The sequence below is a fragment of the Pseudophryne corroboree genome, chromosome 1, assembly GCF_028390025.1.
Source record: "Pseudophryne corroboree isolate aPseCor3 chromosome 1, aPseCor3.hap2, whole genome shotgun sequence".
Taxonomy (NCBI): domain Eukaryota; kingdom Metazoa; phylum Chordata; class Amphibia; order Anura; family Myobatrachidae; genus Pseudophryne; species Pseudophryne corroboree.
In genome coordinates this window covers 1,069,361,072-1,069,377,185 of record NC_086444.1, presented here as the reverse complement: position 1 = coordinate 1,069,377,185, position 16,114 = coordinate 1,069,361,072, and the positions used below count along the sequence as shown (strand labels likewise).

The 16,114-nt window shown below is 46.9% G+C and overlaps 1 protein-coding gene across 1 annotated transcript in view; it reads right to left on the bottom strand.

Moving 5' to 3' along the window:
- Nucleotides 1–16,114, bottom strand: part of NFXL1 (nuclear transcription factor, X-box binding like 1) — a 202,595-nt gene that overhangs the window by 68,879 nt on the left and 117,602 nt on the right. The window contains exons 15-16 of the mRNA XM_063920974.1: nucleotides 11,164–11,255; nucleotides 171–192 (exon numbers count right to left, since the gene is read on the bottom strand). Of these exons, the coding sequence (XP_063777044.1) occupies nucleotides 171–192; nucleotides 11,164–11,255 (114 nt within the window). The remainder of the gene's footprint in view (nucleotides 1–170; nucleotides 193–11,163; nucleotides 11,256–16,114) is intronic.

The following is a 16,114-nucleotide window of genomic DNA, read 5'->3' as shown; positions in this document are numbered from 1 at the left end:
TCAAATTAGTGCAGGTTTTCCGACTGTCGGAAAAAGTCTGCACTAATTGAATATCCCCCTAAGTGGTAAACAGGTGAATTGCACTTTAAGCTTGTTGGGGTTATAATGCACCAGCACCCATATTGGTTTATATAGCAATTTATGTGTTATCTGAAAAGAGAAATGCTTACCTCATGTTTGCCAAGACATTCCCTGAAAAAAGTTATGAAAACAAAAAAACAACATTAGGCATGTATTACTATGCATTTATTTCAATATAAAAATAATCATCATCATCGTCTAGCTGAAACAGCAACAATAATCTATAGAAGTGATCGCCAACCCGTCGCTCGCAAGCTACTGGTAGCTCGCCGCAGTATTTTCGGTAGCTCGCAGAGCGCACGGGCTTGGGCAATCACTGGCATTCCCTTAATTTTTAATATGGTGCCGGCCGTCAGCCAATCAGAGCTCGTGGACCGGCAGCGGCGGCACCTGAGTGGTTGCCGGACCACGAGCTTTCATCGGCTCACTTACCGGCACCATATTTCAAACGCCCGCGGCTACCGGCCCTAACCAATATGATGTCCTAGGCAAGATTTTGGCTGGTGCCCTCAAGCACCACCGAAAGTTCTACCTCTGACAGTGCGCCCCTTTCCCAGCACCATCACCCCTAACCCATAGCAGCCCTTATTTTAAGTTTCCCTACCCCCTATATTTTAAATAGGAACAGTGTGCACATTCGGCGCACAGTCCAAAAAGGGGCGTGTTTTTGCTGGCAAGGGGCATGGCCACACAATAGTACCCCCAATTCAAATTACACCACACAGTACTGCAACTTTATTCACATTTTATCATGCGATAGTGTCCCTAATGCACGTTATATCATACAGTAGTACCACTTTCCCTTATATACATTACTCCTCACAGTAGTGCCCCTTATTCACATTACACCACACTGAATTGCTCCTTATTCACATTAGACCACATAGTACTGCCCTTTCTATACATTACGCCACACAGCAGAGCACCTTATACACATAATGCCATACATTAGTAATGGATGTATACACATAATACCACACAGTTATGCCCCTTGCACATATGACACACATTTTTGTCCTTATAAACATAATGCGCCTTACACATTATGACAACCTTTATTAATGCCCTAATACACATAATGTCCCTTACACATATGCCGCACATTATTCATGTCCTTATACACGTAATGAAACACAGTGCCCCTTACACATTTGCCATACATTATTAATGCATTTTTACACATGACACTTAATGCCCCTTACACATATGCCAAACACTACTGCACAACCAACCCACTCGCACACAGCACTCATACGGCCGCTAACACTGTGACTTCTGCTTCTGCTTAGATACAGATGTGTCCTCATAAATCTTGTTTCAATGCTAACGTTGGGTGCCTTTTTGATGAAAATGCAGCTTATTTGCATTGCTATGTGGCTAGGATGCACAAGCAGCTTCTGCTGATTAAAATGATATGCAGCATGTCTATAAACTTTTTGAGACTGTGGCTGTATCTGCATATGAAATGCTACACAGAATATAGGCATGCCACATATCATTTTAATGCCCCTAGGCATTTGCCGAGTTTGCCTATGCCTAGGGCCGGCTCTGCCGCCGGAGACTATCACCCTCACCGCAGCCGTTCTCCGGACGTCATAGACAGGAGAGGCGTGTGCTGCACTGTGCTCTCCTCCACTTCCGTCCCTCACACAGGAGGAACAGCACTGGCAGCGTATAAGAGGCCAGCAGTGGTGAGCACTGTGCGGGGGGCATTGTATCTGGCACTGCTGGGGGGCATTATTTGTGTATCTGGCACTACGTGGTGGGGGGGGGGCATTATTTGAGTATCTGGCACTATGCAGGGGGTTATTACTTGCGTATCTGGCACTATGCGGGGGGGGGCATTACTTGTGTATCTGCCACTATGTGGAGGGGGGGGCATTACTTATAGTTGTAAGGCCACACCCACTTTCGCAGGAACGTGCGCACTGGGAGGAGGGGGTAGCTCTTTCAGAGGTTTTATTTTCCAAAAGTACCTCACACACCAATTAAGGTTCGAGACCACTGTCCTAGAACATTACCTTTGGAGTGAAGCAATGGATAAAATGAAAGCACACAGATGAAAGCCTGTACATGAAAAAGCGCCTCTTCCAGACTTCACTTCAGTTTTCTTTCTCTAACGTCCTAGAGGATGCTAGGGACTCCGTAAGGACCATGGGATAGACGGGCTCCGCAGGAGACATGAACACTTTAAGAAAGACTTTAGTTCTGGGTGTGCACTGGCTCCTCCCTCTATGCCCCTCCTCCAGACCTCAGTTTGATACTGTGCCCAGTGGAGACTGGGTGCTTTTCAGGAGCTCTCCTGAGCTTTCTGACAAAGTATTTTGTTAGGTTTTTTATTTTCAGGGAGCACTGCTGGCAACAGACTCCCTGCATCGAGGGACTGAGGGGAGAGAAGCAGCCCTACTTTCTGAGTTGCAAGGTCCTGCTTCTTAGGCTACTGGACACCATTAGCTCCAGAGGGATTGGTACGCAGGATCTCACCCTCGCCGTCCGTCCCAGAGCCGCGCCGCCGTCCCCCTCGCAGAGCCGGAAGATAGAAGCCGGGTGAGTATGAGAAGAAAAGAAGACTTCAGAGGCGGCAGAAGACTTCATGATCTTCACTGAGGTAACGCACAGCACTGCAGCTGTGCGCCATTGCTCCCATACACTTCACATACTCCGGTCACTGTAAGGGTGCAGGGCGCGGGGGGGGGGGGGCGCCCTGGGCAGCAATATAAACCTCGTTTTGGCAAAAATATAACCTATATACAACTGGGTACTGTATATATGTATGAGCCCCTGCCAATTTTACAGTTTAAGCGGGACAGAAGCCCGCCGCCGAGGGGGCGGGCTTCTCCCTCACTACTCACCAGCGCCATTTTTTCTCCACAGCATCGCTGAGAGGAAGCTCCCCGGACTCTCCCCTGCTTATACCACGGTAGACAAGAGGGTTGAAAAGAGAGGGGGGGCACATAATTCGGCGCAAATTACATACAGCAGCGCTACTGCGTAAACATTAAGTTACTGTGTTATTCCTGGGTTATATAGCGCTGGGGTGTGTGCTGGCATACTCTCTCTCTGTCTCTCCAAAGGGCCTTGTGGGGGAACTGTTTTCAGAAAGAGCATTCCCTGTGTGTGTGGTGTGTCGGTACGTGTGTCGACATGTCTGAGGAAGAAGGCTATGTTAGAGAGGAGCGGGAGCAAATGAATGTGGTGTCTCCGCCGACACCTGACTGGATGGATATGTGGAATGTTTTAAATGCTAGTGTAAACTCATTGCACAAAAGATTAGACAAGGCTGAAGCTTGGGACAGTCAGGGTCTCAACCCATGCCTGATCCTATGTCGCAGGGACTGTCAGGGTCTCATAAGCGCCCACTATCCCAGATTGTTGACACAGATACCGACACGGATTCTGACTCCAGTGTCGATTACGATGATGCAAAGTTACAGCCAAAATTGGCAAAATCCATTCGATATAGGATTATGGCAATAAAAGATGTTTTGCACATCACAGAGGAACCCCATGTCCCTGACAAGAGGGTACATATGTACAAGGGAAAGAAGCCTGAGGTAACCTTTCCCCCCTCACACGAGCTGAACGAGTTATGTGAAAAAGCTTGGGAATCTCCAGATAAAGACAGCAGATTTCCAAAAGGATTCTTATGGCGTATCCTTTCCAGTCAACAGATAGGTTACGATGGGAATCCTCCCCTAGGGTGGACAAAGCATTAACACGCTTATCCAAGAAGGTAGCCCTCCCGTCCCAGGATACGGCTGCCCTCAAAGATTCTGCTGACCACAAACAGGAGATTACCCTAATGTCCATTTATACACATTCAGGTACCTTACTCAGACCGGCAATTGCGTCGGCCTGGGTGTGTAGTGCTGTAGCGGCATGGACGGATACCTTATCTGAGGGGATGGATACCCTAGATAAGGATACTATTTTATTGACCCTGGGGCATATAAGAGATGCTGTCCTATATATGAGAGATGCTCAAAGAGACATTAGTCTACTGGGTTCTAGAATAAATGCTATGTCGATTTCTGCCAGAAGAGTCCTATGGACACGGCAATGGACAGGTGATGCCGACTCAAAAAGGCATATGGAGGTTTTACCTTACAGGGGTGAGGAATTGTTTGGGGAAGGTCTCTCGGACCTAGTCTCCACAGCTACAGCTGGAAAATCAAATTTTTTACCTTATGTTCCCTCACAGCATAAGAAAGCTCCGCATTATCAAATGCAGTCCTTTCGGTCACAAAGAAACAAGAAAGTGCGAGGTGCGTCCTTTCTTGCCAGAGGTAGGGGCAGAGGAAAAAAGCTGCACAACACAGCTAGTTCCCAGAAACAGAAGTCCTCCCCGGCCTCTGCAAAATCCACCGCATGACGCTGGGGCTCCACTGGCGGAGTCCGGCCCAGTGGGGGCGCGTCTTTGGAGTTTCAGCCACATCTGGGTTCACTCCCAGGTGGATCCCTGGGCAATAGAAATTGTTTCTCAGGGTTACAAGCTGGAATCCGAAGAAGTGCCTCCTCGCCGATTTTTCAAATCGTCCCTACCAACTTCTCCCCAGGAAAGGGAGATAGTGTTATATGCAATACAAAAATTGTATCTTCAACAGGTGGTGGTCAAGGTTCCCCTCCTCCAACAAGGAAAGGGATATTCATCGACCATGTTTGTAGTCCCGAAACCGGACGGTTCGGTCAGACCCATATTAAATTTGAAATCCCTGAACCTATACTTGAAAAGGTTCAAGTTCAAGATGGAATCGCTAAAAGCTGTCATCACAAGCCTGGAAGGGGGGGATTTTATGGTGTCCCTGGACATAAAGGATGCATACCTTCATGTCCCCATTTATCCACCTCATCAGGCGTACCTCAGATTTGCGGTACAGGACTGTCATTACCAATTTCAGACGTTGCCGTTTGGTCTCTCCACGGCCCCGAGAATTTTCACCAAGGTAATGGCGGAAATGATGGTGCTCCTGCGCAAGCAAGGTGTCACAATTATCCCGTACTTGGACGATCTCCTCATAAAAGCGAGATCAAGAGAGCAGTTGCTGAACAGCGTATCACTTTCACTGAAAGTGTTACAGCATCACGGCTGGATTCTCAATATCCAGAAGTCGCAGTTGGTTCCTACGACTCGTCTGTCTTTCTTGGGCATGATTCTGGACACGGACCAGAAGAGGGTTTATCTCCCAATAGAAAAGGCCCAGTAACTCATGACTCTTGTCAGGAACCTATTGAAACCAAAACAGGTGTCAGAGATGGTGGCATCATACGAGGCCATTCCCTTCGGCAGGTTCCATGCGAGGACTTTCCAATGGGACCTACTGGACAAGTGGTCCGGGTCACATTTACAGATACATCGGTTGATCACCCTGTCCCCCAGGGCCAGGGTATCACTCCTGTGATGGCTGCAGAGTGCTCACCTTCTAGAGGGCCGCAGATTCAACATACAGGGCTGGATCCTAGTGACCACAGACGCAAGCCTCCAAGGTTGGGGAGCAGTCATACAGGGAAGAAATTTCCAAGGTCTTTGGTCAAGTCAAGAGACTTGTCTTCACATCAGCATCCTGGAACTAAGTGCCATATACAACGCCCTACGTCAAGCGGAGACCTTACTTCGCGACCAACCGGTTCTGATCCAGTCAGACAACGTCACCGCAGTGGCTCATGTAAACCGCCAAGGCGGCACAAGGAGCAGAGTGGCGATGGCAGAAGCCACCAGAATTCTTCGCTGGGCGGAGAATCACGTAAGTGCACTGTCAGCAGTGTTCATTCCGGGAGTGGACAACTGGGAAGCAGACTTCCTCAGCAGACACGACCTACATCCGGGAGAGTGGGGACTTCATCAGGAAGTCTTCACACAGATTACAAGTCGGTGGGAACTGCCACAGATAGACATGATGGCGTCCCGCCTCAACAAAAAGCTACAGAGGTATTGCGCAAGGTCAAGAGACCCTCAGGCAGTAGCTGTAGATGCCCTAGTGACAGCGTGGGTGTTCGGTCGGTCTATGTATTTCCTCCTCTTCCTCTCATACCCAAGGTGTTGAGGATAATAAGACAAAGAGGAGTGAGAACAATCCTCATTGTTCCAGATTGGCCACGGAGGACCTGGTATCCGGATCTGCAGGAAATGCTCACAGAAGATCCGTGGCCTCTTCCTCTAAGACAGGACCTGTTGCAGCAGGGGCCCTGTCTGTTCCAAGACTTACCGCGGCTGCGTTTGACGGCATGGCGGTTAAACACCGGATCCTAGCAGAGAAAGGCATTCCGGTTGAGGTCATCCCTACACTGATAAAGGCTAGGAAGGATGTAACGTCAAAACATTATCACCGTATATGGCGAAAATATGTTTCTTGGTGTGAGGCCAGGAATGCTCCTACGGAAGAATTCCATCTGGGCCGTTTCCTTCACTTCCTACAAAGTGGAGTGAATTTGGGCCTAAAATTAGGCTCTATTAAGGTCCAGATTTCGGCCTTATCCATTTTCTTTCAAGAAGAATTGGCTTCTCTTCCAGAAGTTCAGACTTTTGTAAAAGGAGTGCTGCATATTCAGCCTCCTTTTGTGCCTCCGCTGGCACCTTGGGACCTTAACGTGGTAAGTTTTCTAAAATCACACTGGTTTGAACCACTTAAAACGGTGGAGTTGAAATATCTCACGTGGAAGGTGGTCATGTTGTTAGCCTTGGCTTCGGCTAGGCGAGTTTCGGAATTGGCGGCTTTATCACATAAAAGCCCATATCTGGTTTTCCATATGGATAGAGCGGAGTTGCGGGCCCGTCCTCAATTCCTACCTAAGGTGGTCTCATCCTTTCATATGAACCAACCTATTGTGGTGCCTGTGGCTACGCGTGACTTGGAGGATTCCGAGTTACTTGATGTGGTCAGGGCTTTGAAAATTTATGTGGCCAGGACGGCTAGAGTCAGGAAAACTGAAGCGCTGTTTGTCCTGTATGCAACCAACAAGATTGGTGCCCCTGCTTCAAAGCAGACTATTGCTCGCTGGATTTGTAACACGATTAAGCAAGCGCATTCTACGGCTGGATTGCCGTTACCGAAATCAGTCAAGGCCCATTCCACCAGGAAAGTGGGCTCTTCTTGGGCGGCTGCCCGAGGGGTCTCGGCACTACAGCTGTGTCGAGCTGCTACTTGGTCAGGTTCAAACACCTTTGTAAAATACTATAAGTTTGATACCCTGGCTGAGGAGGACCTCATGTTTGCTCAATCGGTGCTGCAGAGTCATCCGCACTCTCCCGCCCGTTTGGGAGCTTTGGTATAATCCCCATGGTCCTTATGGAATCCCCAGCATCCTCTAGGACGTTAGAGAAAATAAGATTTTAAACCTACCGGTAAATCTTTTTCTCGTAGTCCGTAGAGGATGCTGGGCGCCCGTCCCAAGTGCGGACTACTTCTGCAATACTTGTATATAGTTATTGCTTCAATAAGGGTTATGTTATAGTTGCATCGGTCCTGCACTGATGCTATGTTTTTTCATACTCTTAACTGGGTAGTTTATCACAAGTTATACGGTGTGATTGGTGTGGCTGGTATGAATCTTGCCCTGGATTAACAAAATCCTTTCCTCGTACTGTCCTTCTCCTCTGGGCACAGTTTCTCTAACTGAGGTCTGGAGGAGGGGCATAGAGGGAGGAGCCAGTGCACACCCAGAACTAAAGTCTTTCTTAAAGTGCCCATGTCTCCTGCGGAGCCCGTCTATCCCATGGTCCTTACGGAGTCCCCAGCATCCTCTACGGACTACGAGAAAAAGATTTACCGGTAGGTTTAAAATCTTATTTTTACATTCATTTTTATGACCGTTATTAATAGCTGTTTTGGGCAAGATATAGTATTGTAATGTTCAGTGATCCCTTAGGACTATACCATATTTCAGAGCATAATGGGAGAGGAGGACAGCTGCAGAAGGTGAATAATGCACTGCTTAGCCTGACTACTAGCTGGACAGCAGCAGCTCATAAATTGAGCAATGACTGGAACTGTAATCTGTATACTGTAGCTTTGAATAGCAAAAATGTTAAATCACAGACAGAACAAGCTGTTTGGATATTTGGCATGTTTTAGCACCCATGATAGAAACAAAACTTGCTGAATGGCATCACACTAATTGTATACTCTTTGGTTTACATTGGCAGTGCAATCTGATTAGAGGTGAACAGGAGGATTGGTGTGACACAAGTGCTCAAACAGGCAGTCTCAAAAAACATGCGTCCATGTGTTCTTCTTCTTCTGGTATTGCTTCTGTGACTTTATACAAACACTGCTACAAGCCCTTCCCTGGTGTACAAGCGTGCAAGGACTGAGACGCCCACTTTATATTAATGCTGTAACATAGTCCTTCCCTGGTGTACAAGCGTGCAAGGACTGAGACGCCCACTTTATATTAATGCTGTAACATAGTCCTTCCCTGGTGTACAAGTGTGCAAGGACTGAGACGCCCACTTTATATTAATGCTGTAACATAGTCCTTCCCTGGTGTACAAGTGTGCAAGGACTGAGACGCCCACTTTATATTAATGCTGTAACATAGTCCTTCCCTGGTGTACAAGTGTGCAAGGACTGAGACGCCCACTTTATATTAATGCTGTAACATAGTCCTTCCCTGGTGTACAAGCGTGCAAGGACTGAGACGCCCACTTTATATTAATGCTGTAACATAGTCCTTCCCTGGTGTACAAGCGTGCAAGGACTGAGACGCCCACTTTATATTAATGCTGTAACATAGTCCTTCCCTGGTGTACAAGTGTGCAAGGACTGAGACGCCCACTTTATATTAATGCTGTAACATAGTCCTTCCCTGGTGTACAAGCGTGCAAGGACTGAGACGCCCACTTTATATTAATGCTGTAACATAGTCCTTCCCTGGTGTACAAGCGTGCAAGGACTGAGACGCCCACTTTATATTAATGCTGTAACATAGTCCTTCCCTGGTGTACAAGCGTGCAAGGACTGAGACGCCCACTTTATATTAATGCTGTAACATAGTCCTTCCCTGGTGTACAAGCGTGCCTCGGAGTGTGCAAGGACTGAGACACCTACTTTATGCTAATGCTGTAACATATACATATTTTTTGTGATTATAATGCCTTAGTTTGGTTGGCCAAGAAGGTGACAATAACATATACTGTCAAAACGGTACCACAGAAAGTAGATAACAAAAGCAATGTAAAATATGGACAGGTATAACAATGCATTACCAGAACATTAAGCACTCCAGACTAATGGGGGTATTCAATTAGAGTCAGAAACTGCTGTCTTGTCGGAAAGACAGTAGTTTCTGACTTGTTTAGGTCGGAAGGGGTTCCGACCGAGTCAATGCCGGCTCTGTTTTTCTGACAAGTCGGGTATTCAGACTCATCGGAAAGCACGTGGCTCGGCGACATGTGTGTTGTCGGAAACACGGCTAAATCCGACAGGTTTCAGACCCGTTTCCGACAATGTCAATCTGACTTTAAAAAAAAAAAAAAGTTGTGTTGACATTGTCAGGATCTGACATCTACTGAATATACCCCTAAAGGTACATACACACTGGGCGTTTTTGACCAGCGTGTATGCAGAGCGATGATGTGAACATCGCTGGCAGGAAAATAGCTCAGTGCATACACACTGAGCGATGTTCACGGAGGTGAACCACTTTTCACAGTAGGAGACTGTGGAAAGTGGTTCACTCTGCTTGCAAAACAAGCCGATGGATGGCGGCGGCCAGCGATGATGCGGAGCGCTCATCACCCGTCCATACACACTAGGAGATTTTGAGCTCAAAGTAGCTCAAAACGCCAAAAGTGACCTACTTTGAGCTCAAAACTGACTAGTGTGTATGGGCCTATAGAATGAATATTACCAATTTCAAAGTTCTACACTAAAGTAAGAAGGAATTCAAGCTGTTTAAAACAAATGAGAGGGGGTAAAGTTACAGGACTAACAGAGAGGTCAGTGCTGTTCTAATCACAGATTCAGGAGGTGTCACCATATTGTCTGTTGTCCATCTAGTGAAAGCTATGAGGTAAAACAAATGGCTGATTTTAGTTCAATTTCGCACGCTTGAGGATTGTTCGTAAATAACCCTCAGAGCCTGATTTTTTTTTTTTTTTTTTAAATCCCAGCTATAATCAACTATTTTATTACTTGGTATATCCATGTAAAAGTTGTACTTTGTGTTAGAGCCAGTGATGTATAAAAGCAGAAGGGGACAGTCTGCCTCTGCTATCATTAAACCACAGATCAGTCATGTTCTGCTGTCACGGCCAGACATCTCATCATCATAAAACATCCTCCTTAACAGGAAGCAATAAAAACATGCAAAGGATATTAATGTAACATGAACCCCCGTCTCCTAAAACAGTCCCCAATGTGTAGCATAATAGAAGGAACATGCAAAAAAAAAAAAAAATCCAGTCACTTGCATACAACAATGGCAAAGCTAATGAAAGTAGCAGCCTTGTCTTGGGGAAAAAATAAATACACTGCCTTGGTGACAGCAAGTTACACTGCTTAGTTTCCAATCACGTGCCACCCCAAACGTCAGTAGCAGATTCAGTGAACAGAATACGGACTTACAAGTAATTTAAAAATGAAATGCATTTGGAAGGTCTCTGAAATAACGGGGACTGGTTAACTCTACAATACAGGATTTAGGGGGACATTTACTAAGCAGCGATAAGAGAAGAGAAGTGAGCCAGTGGAGAAGTTGCCCATGGCAACCAATCAGCACTGAAGTAACAGCTATAATTTGCATACTATAAAATTATACAGAGCTGCTGATTGGTTGATGGGGCCACTTCTCCACTGGCTCGCTTCTCTGCACTTATCACTGCTTAGTAAATGTCACCCTTAGTTACATTTTTAAGGAGATAAAAACTTTTTGGTCACATGATTTGTTTTTCTCAATGTACGTGCTCAACAAACATACAGCTTCCATTGGCATCTACACAACTGACTTATGAAGGTCATCTCATCTACCTAACTTCACCAGCATTGTATGCAAAGCACAAACCAACAGCAATTTCTATGTCTAATTATGGTTCTATGCTTACTCTCATGTACCCACACTAGTAGTGCACAAGTGCCAAGTACTTACGTTGGTATGGGGACTTTACATGGCGGACAGGGCAATGCAGTCTGGATAAAAGCTGGCTCACTAGGCTTCTCCCATGGGCCGGCTGGTTGAGGCTGACAAGAAACAATGAAAATTCAGGTCATGAAAAAATTCCATCCGCATGTCCCCAATTTCCATCTACTTGTTTTAAATGCAACATGATACAAATGAAAAAATAGGATTTTGATACCTACCGTTAAATCCTTTTCTCCTAGTCCGTAGAGGATGCTGGGGTCCTCTTCATGACCATGGAGTATAGACGGTTCCGCAGGAGCCATGGGCACTCTTAAGACTTTTCAATGGGTGTGAACTGGCTCCTCACTCTATGCACCTCCTCCAGACCTCAGTTATAGGAATTGTGCCCAGGGAGACGGACATTTCGAGGAAAGGATTTACGTTAATACTAATGGTGAGATACATACCAGCTCACACCTCAACCATGCCGCACAACATGGCATTCAAGATAACACACGCCAACAGGCATGAACCAATTACAGCAAACATGCTGAAACTAATAAAAAACAACATGTGTAACTCTAATAAACAAAACTGCAGGTAAAGTACGCACTGGGACGGGCGCCCAGCATCCTCTACACACTAGGAGAAAAGGATTTGCCGGTAGGTATCAAAATCCTGTTTTCTCATACGTCCTAGAGGATGCTGGGGTCCACTCCATGACCATGGGCTTTATACCAAAGCTCCAGTACAGGCGGGAGAGTGTGGATGACCCTGCAGCACCGTTTGACCGAACTTGGGGTCTTCATCGGCCAAGGTGTCAAACTTGTAGAATTATGCAAATGTTTTTGACCCAGACCAAGTAGCTGCTCAGCAAAGTTGCAATGCCAAGACCCCCCCGGGCAGCCGCCCAGGATAAGACCACCTTCCTAGTGGAATGGGCCTTCACCGATGTCGGTAACGGCAATCCAACCGTAGTATGTGCGTGCTGAATCGTACTTCTGATCCAACGCGCAATAGTCTGCTTGGAAGCAGGACACCCAATCTTGTTGGGAGCATACAGGACAAACAAAGACTCTGTTTTCCATATTCGAGCTGTTCTAGCGACATAAATCTTCAAAGCTCTAACCACATCTAGAGACTTTGACTCAGTGAACGTGTCAGTAACTACTGGCACCACAATAGGTTGGTTTATGTGGAAAGAGGAAACCACCTTTGGAAGAAAATGTTGACGAGTTATCAACTCTGCCCTATCTTCATGGAAGATCAGGTAAGGGCTCTTGTCAGACAAGGCCCCCAACTCAGACACCCGCCGTGCAGATGTCAATGCCAAAAGCATCACCACTTTCCAAGTGAGAAACTTCAACTCTATCTATTGTAGAGGCTCAAACCAATCCGATTGAAGAAACTGCAACACCACATTAAGGTCCCATGGTGCCACTGGAGGCACAAATGGAGGCTGGATGTGCAGAACCCCTTTAACGAAGGTCCGAACCTCTGGAAGAGAGGCCAATTGTTTTTGAAAGAACACTGACAAGGCCGAAATCTGGACCTTGATTGACCCCAATCGGAGGCCTGCCTCCACACCAGCCTGCAGAAAATTGAGAAAATGTCCCAACGGAAACTCTTCCGTAGGAGCCATCTTGGATTCACACTAAGACACATATTTTCTCCAAATACGGTGGTAATGTTTTGACGTTACTCCTTTCCTGTCCTGAATAAGGGTGGGGATGACTTCCTTGGGAATACCCTTATGGGCTAGGATCCGGCGCTCAACAGTCATGCCGTCAAACGTAGCCGCAGTAAGTCTTGATACACGCACGGCCCCTGCTGCAGCAGGTCCTCGCGAAGAGGAAGAGGCCGAGGATCTTCTATGAGCAACTCCTGAAGATCTGGGTACCAAGCCCTCCTTGGCCAGTCTGGGGCAATGAAGATTGCTCGAACTCTTGTTCTCCTTATGATCCTGAGCACCTTTGGGATCAGCGGATGTTGAGGGAAGACATACACTGACCAGAACACCCACTGGGCCACTAGCGCATCCACTGCTATTGATTGAGGGTCTCTCGACCTGGAACAATATTTCTGAAGCTTATTGTTGAGACGAGATGCCATCATGTCTACTTGAGGAACTCCCCAAAGACTTGTCACCTCTGCGAAGACTTCTTGGTGGAGGCCCCACTCTCCTGGATGGAGATCGTGTCTGCTGAGGAAGTCTGCTTCCCAGTTGTCTACTCCCGGAATGAAAATTGCCGACAGAGCCTTTACATGTCTTTCTGCCCAGAGGAGGATCTTCGTCACCTCTGCCATTGCTGCTCTGCTTTTCATTCCGCCCTGCCTGTTTATGTACGCGACTGCTGTTACATCGTCCGACTGGATCTGCACGAAATGATCTTGAAGAAGATGTACCGCTTGTTGAAGGCCATTGTAAATGGATCTCAATTCCAACAAGTTTATGTGAAGGTAGGCATCCTGACTTGACCATTTTCCTTGGAAGCTTTCCCCCTGAGTGACAGCTCCCCAGCCTCGGAGACTTGCATCCGTGGTTACAAGGACCCAGTCCTGAATCCCGAACCTGCGTCCCTCTAGTAGGTACGAACTGTGTAGCCACCACAGGAGCGAAATCCTGGCTTTTGACGACAGGATTATTTTACGGTGCATGTGTAGGTGGGATCCCGACCACTTGTCCAACAGGTCCCACTGAATATCCTGGCATGGAACCTGCCAAACTGTATGGCCTCGTAGGCCGCCACCATCTTCCCCTACAACCGAATGCACTGATGGATCCACACACTCGATGGTTTCAATATCTGTTTTACCATTTTCTGGATTTCCAGAGCCTTTTCCACCGGAAAAAATACTCTCTGAACTTCTGTGTCCAGAATCATCCCGAGTAAAGACAATCTTGTCGTCGGTTCCAACTGTGGCTTTGGATAATTTATGATCCAACCGTGTTGTTGGAGTATTGACAGGGAGAGTGTGATGTTTTGTAACAACTGCTCCCTGGATCTCGCCTTTATCAGGAGATCGTCTAGATAAGGAATTATATTGACTCCTTTTTGACGCAGGAGAACCATCATCTCCGCCATCACCTTGGTGAATACCTTCGGCGCCGTGGAGAGACCGAAAGGTAACGTCTGGAACTGGTAATGGCAATCCTGAACCGCGAATCTCAGATAAGCCTGGTGAGGAGGATAAATGGGAACATGCAGGTAAGCATCTTTTATGTCTACAGACACCATGTAGTCCCCCTCCTCCAGACTGGAAATCACTGCCCTCAGTGATTCCATTTTGAACTTGAATCGTTTCAAGTAGAGATTCAGATTTTTCAGGTTTAGGATCGGTCTGACCGAGCTGTCCGGCTTCGGAACTACAAAAAGGCTTGAATAAAACCCCTCCCCTTGTTGTGACAAAGGTACCAGGACTATGACCTGATCCTGACAATTTTTGGATTGCCGCCGTTACTGCTTCCCTTTCTGGAAGAGAAGCTGGCAAGGTCGATTTGAAAAATCGGCATGGGGGAACGTCTTGAAACTCCAGCTTGTATCCCTGGGACACTATTTGCAACACCCAGGGATCCAGGCCAGACAGAATCCAACCTTGGCTGAACAGTTTGAGACGTGCCCCCACCCGAGCGGCCTCCCGCAAAGGAGCCCCAGCGTCATGCTGAAGATTTGGCAGAAGTAGGGGTAGACTTCTGCTCCTGGGAACCTGAAGCTGCTGTGGACTTCTTTCCCTTTCCCCTTCCCCTACCCGCAAAGAAGGGAGAACCTCTATTTGTCTTTTTTGCCGGTGCAGGCGCAGAGAGCAAAAATGTCGACTTACCTGCAGAAGCCGCAGAGACTAACGCATCCAGTCCATCGCCAAGTAAGGCCTCACCTTTATATGGGAGAGCCTCAATATTTCTTTTGGAATCTGCATCCGCGTGCCACTGGCGAATCCACAACGCCCGCCGAGCCGATACTGCCATGGTAGCGGCTTGTGAACTCAAGAGTCCAATATCTTTCATCGCTTCTAGCATGTATGCGGCAGCGTCTTTGATATTCCCTTACTTAAGGAGTATCTCATCTTTATCAATCGTGTCAATTTCTGATGACACGCTTTCTGACCATTTTTCAATACCACAACTCACCCACGCGCAAGCAATTGTGGGCCTGAGCAGCGTACCATTTGCAACATAAATGGATTTCAATGTAGTTTCCATCTTTCGGTCTGCCGGCTCTTTTAGTGAAGCCGTGCCAGGTGCAGGGAGAATTACCTTCTATGTCAACCTGGACAGTGCACTTTCTGACACAGGGGGTGACTCCCATTTTTTCCTGTCCTCCACCGGGAAAGGATAAGCTATCTGAATTCTCTGGGGAATACAATTTTTTTTTTTTTTTCGGGATTCACCCACATCCCTTCAAAGAGTGTATTAAGCTTGTGGGAAGGAGGGAAAGTGACCTTAGATTTCTTTTCTTTATAGAAATAAGCCTTCGCCTGAGGTACAGGAGTGGCTTCCGTGACTTCCAGAACTTCCTTTATAGCCACAATCATATATTGTAAATTTTTTGCCAATTTATGATCTATTTCTCTGGAGTCACTATCGTCGACACAAGAATCAATGTCCGTGTCGGTATCAGTATTTACAATATTCGCAAATGGTCTCTTATGTGACCCAGAGGGGTCGCCTGCGGATGAAAGAACAGAGCCCTGAAAAATCACATCCTCCACAGATTTTCTCCAGCACTCAGCATGAGATTCAGACTTCTCTAATCTCCTATTGATATGATGCATACTATCACGTATTTCTTTCACCCATGCAGGCTCTTGGTGTGCCGGCAGCGCCACCACATTACACTTCTGTGTCCCTAAAATGGTTTCCTCCGGGGAGGAACTCCCTGCCTCTGACATGTTTTACACACTTCTACAACACACACACAGACACACTGGGACTTATAGGGGACAGACCCACAGTCAAATCTGTCAAAGGGACACAGTT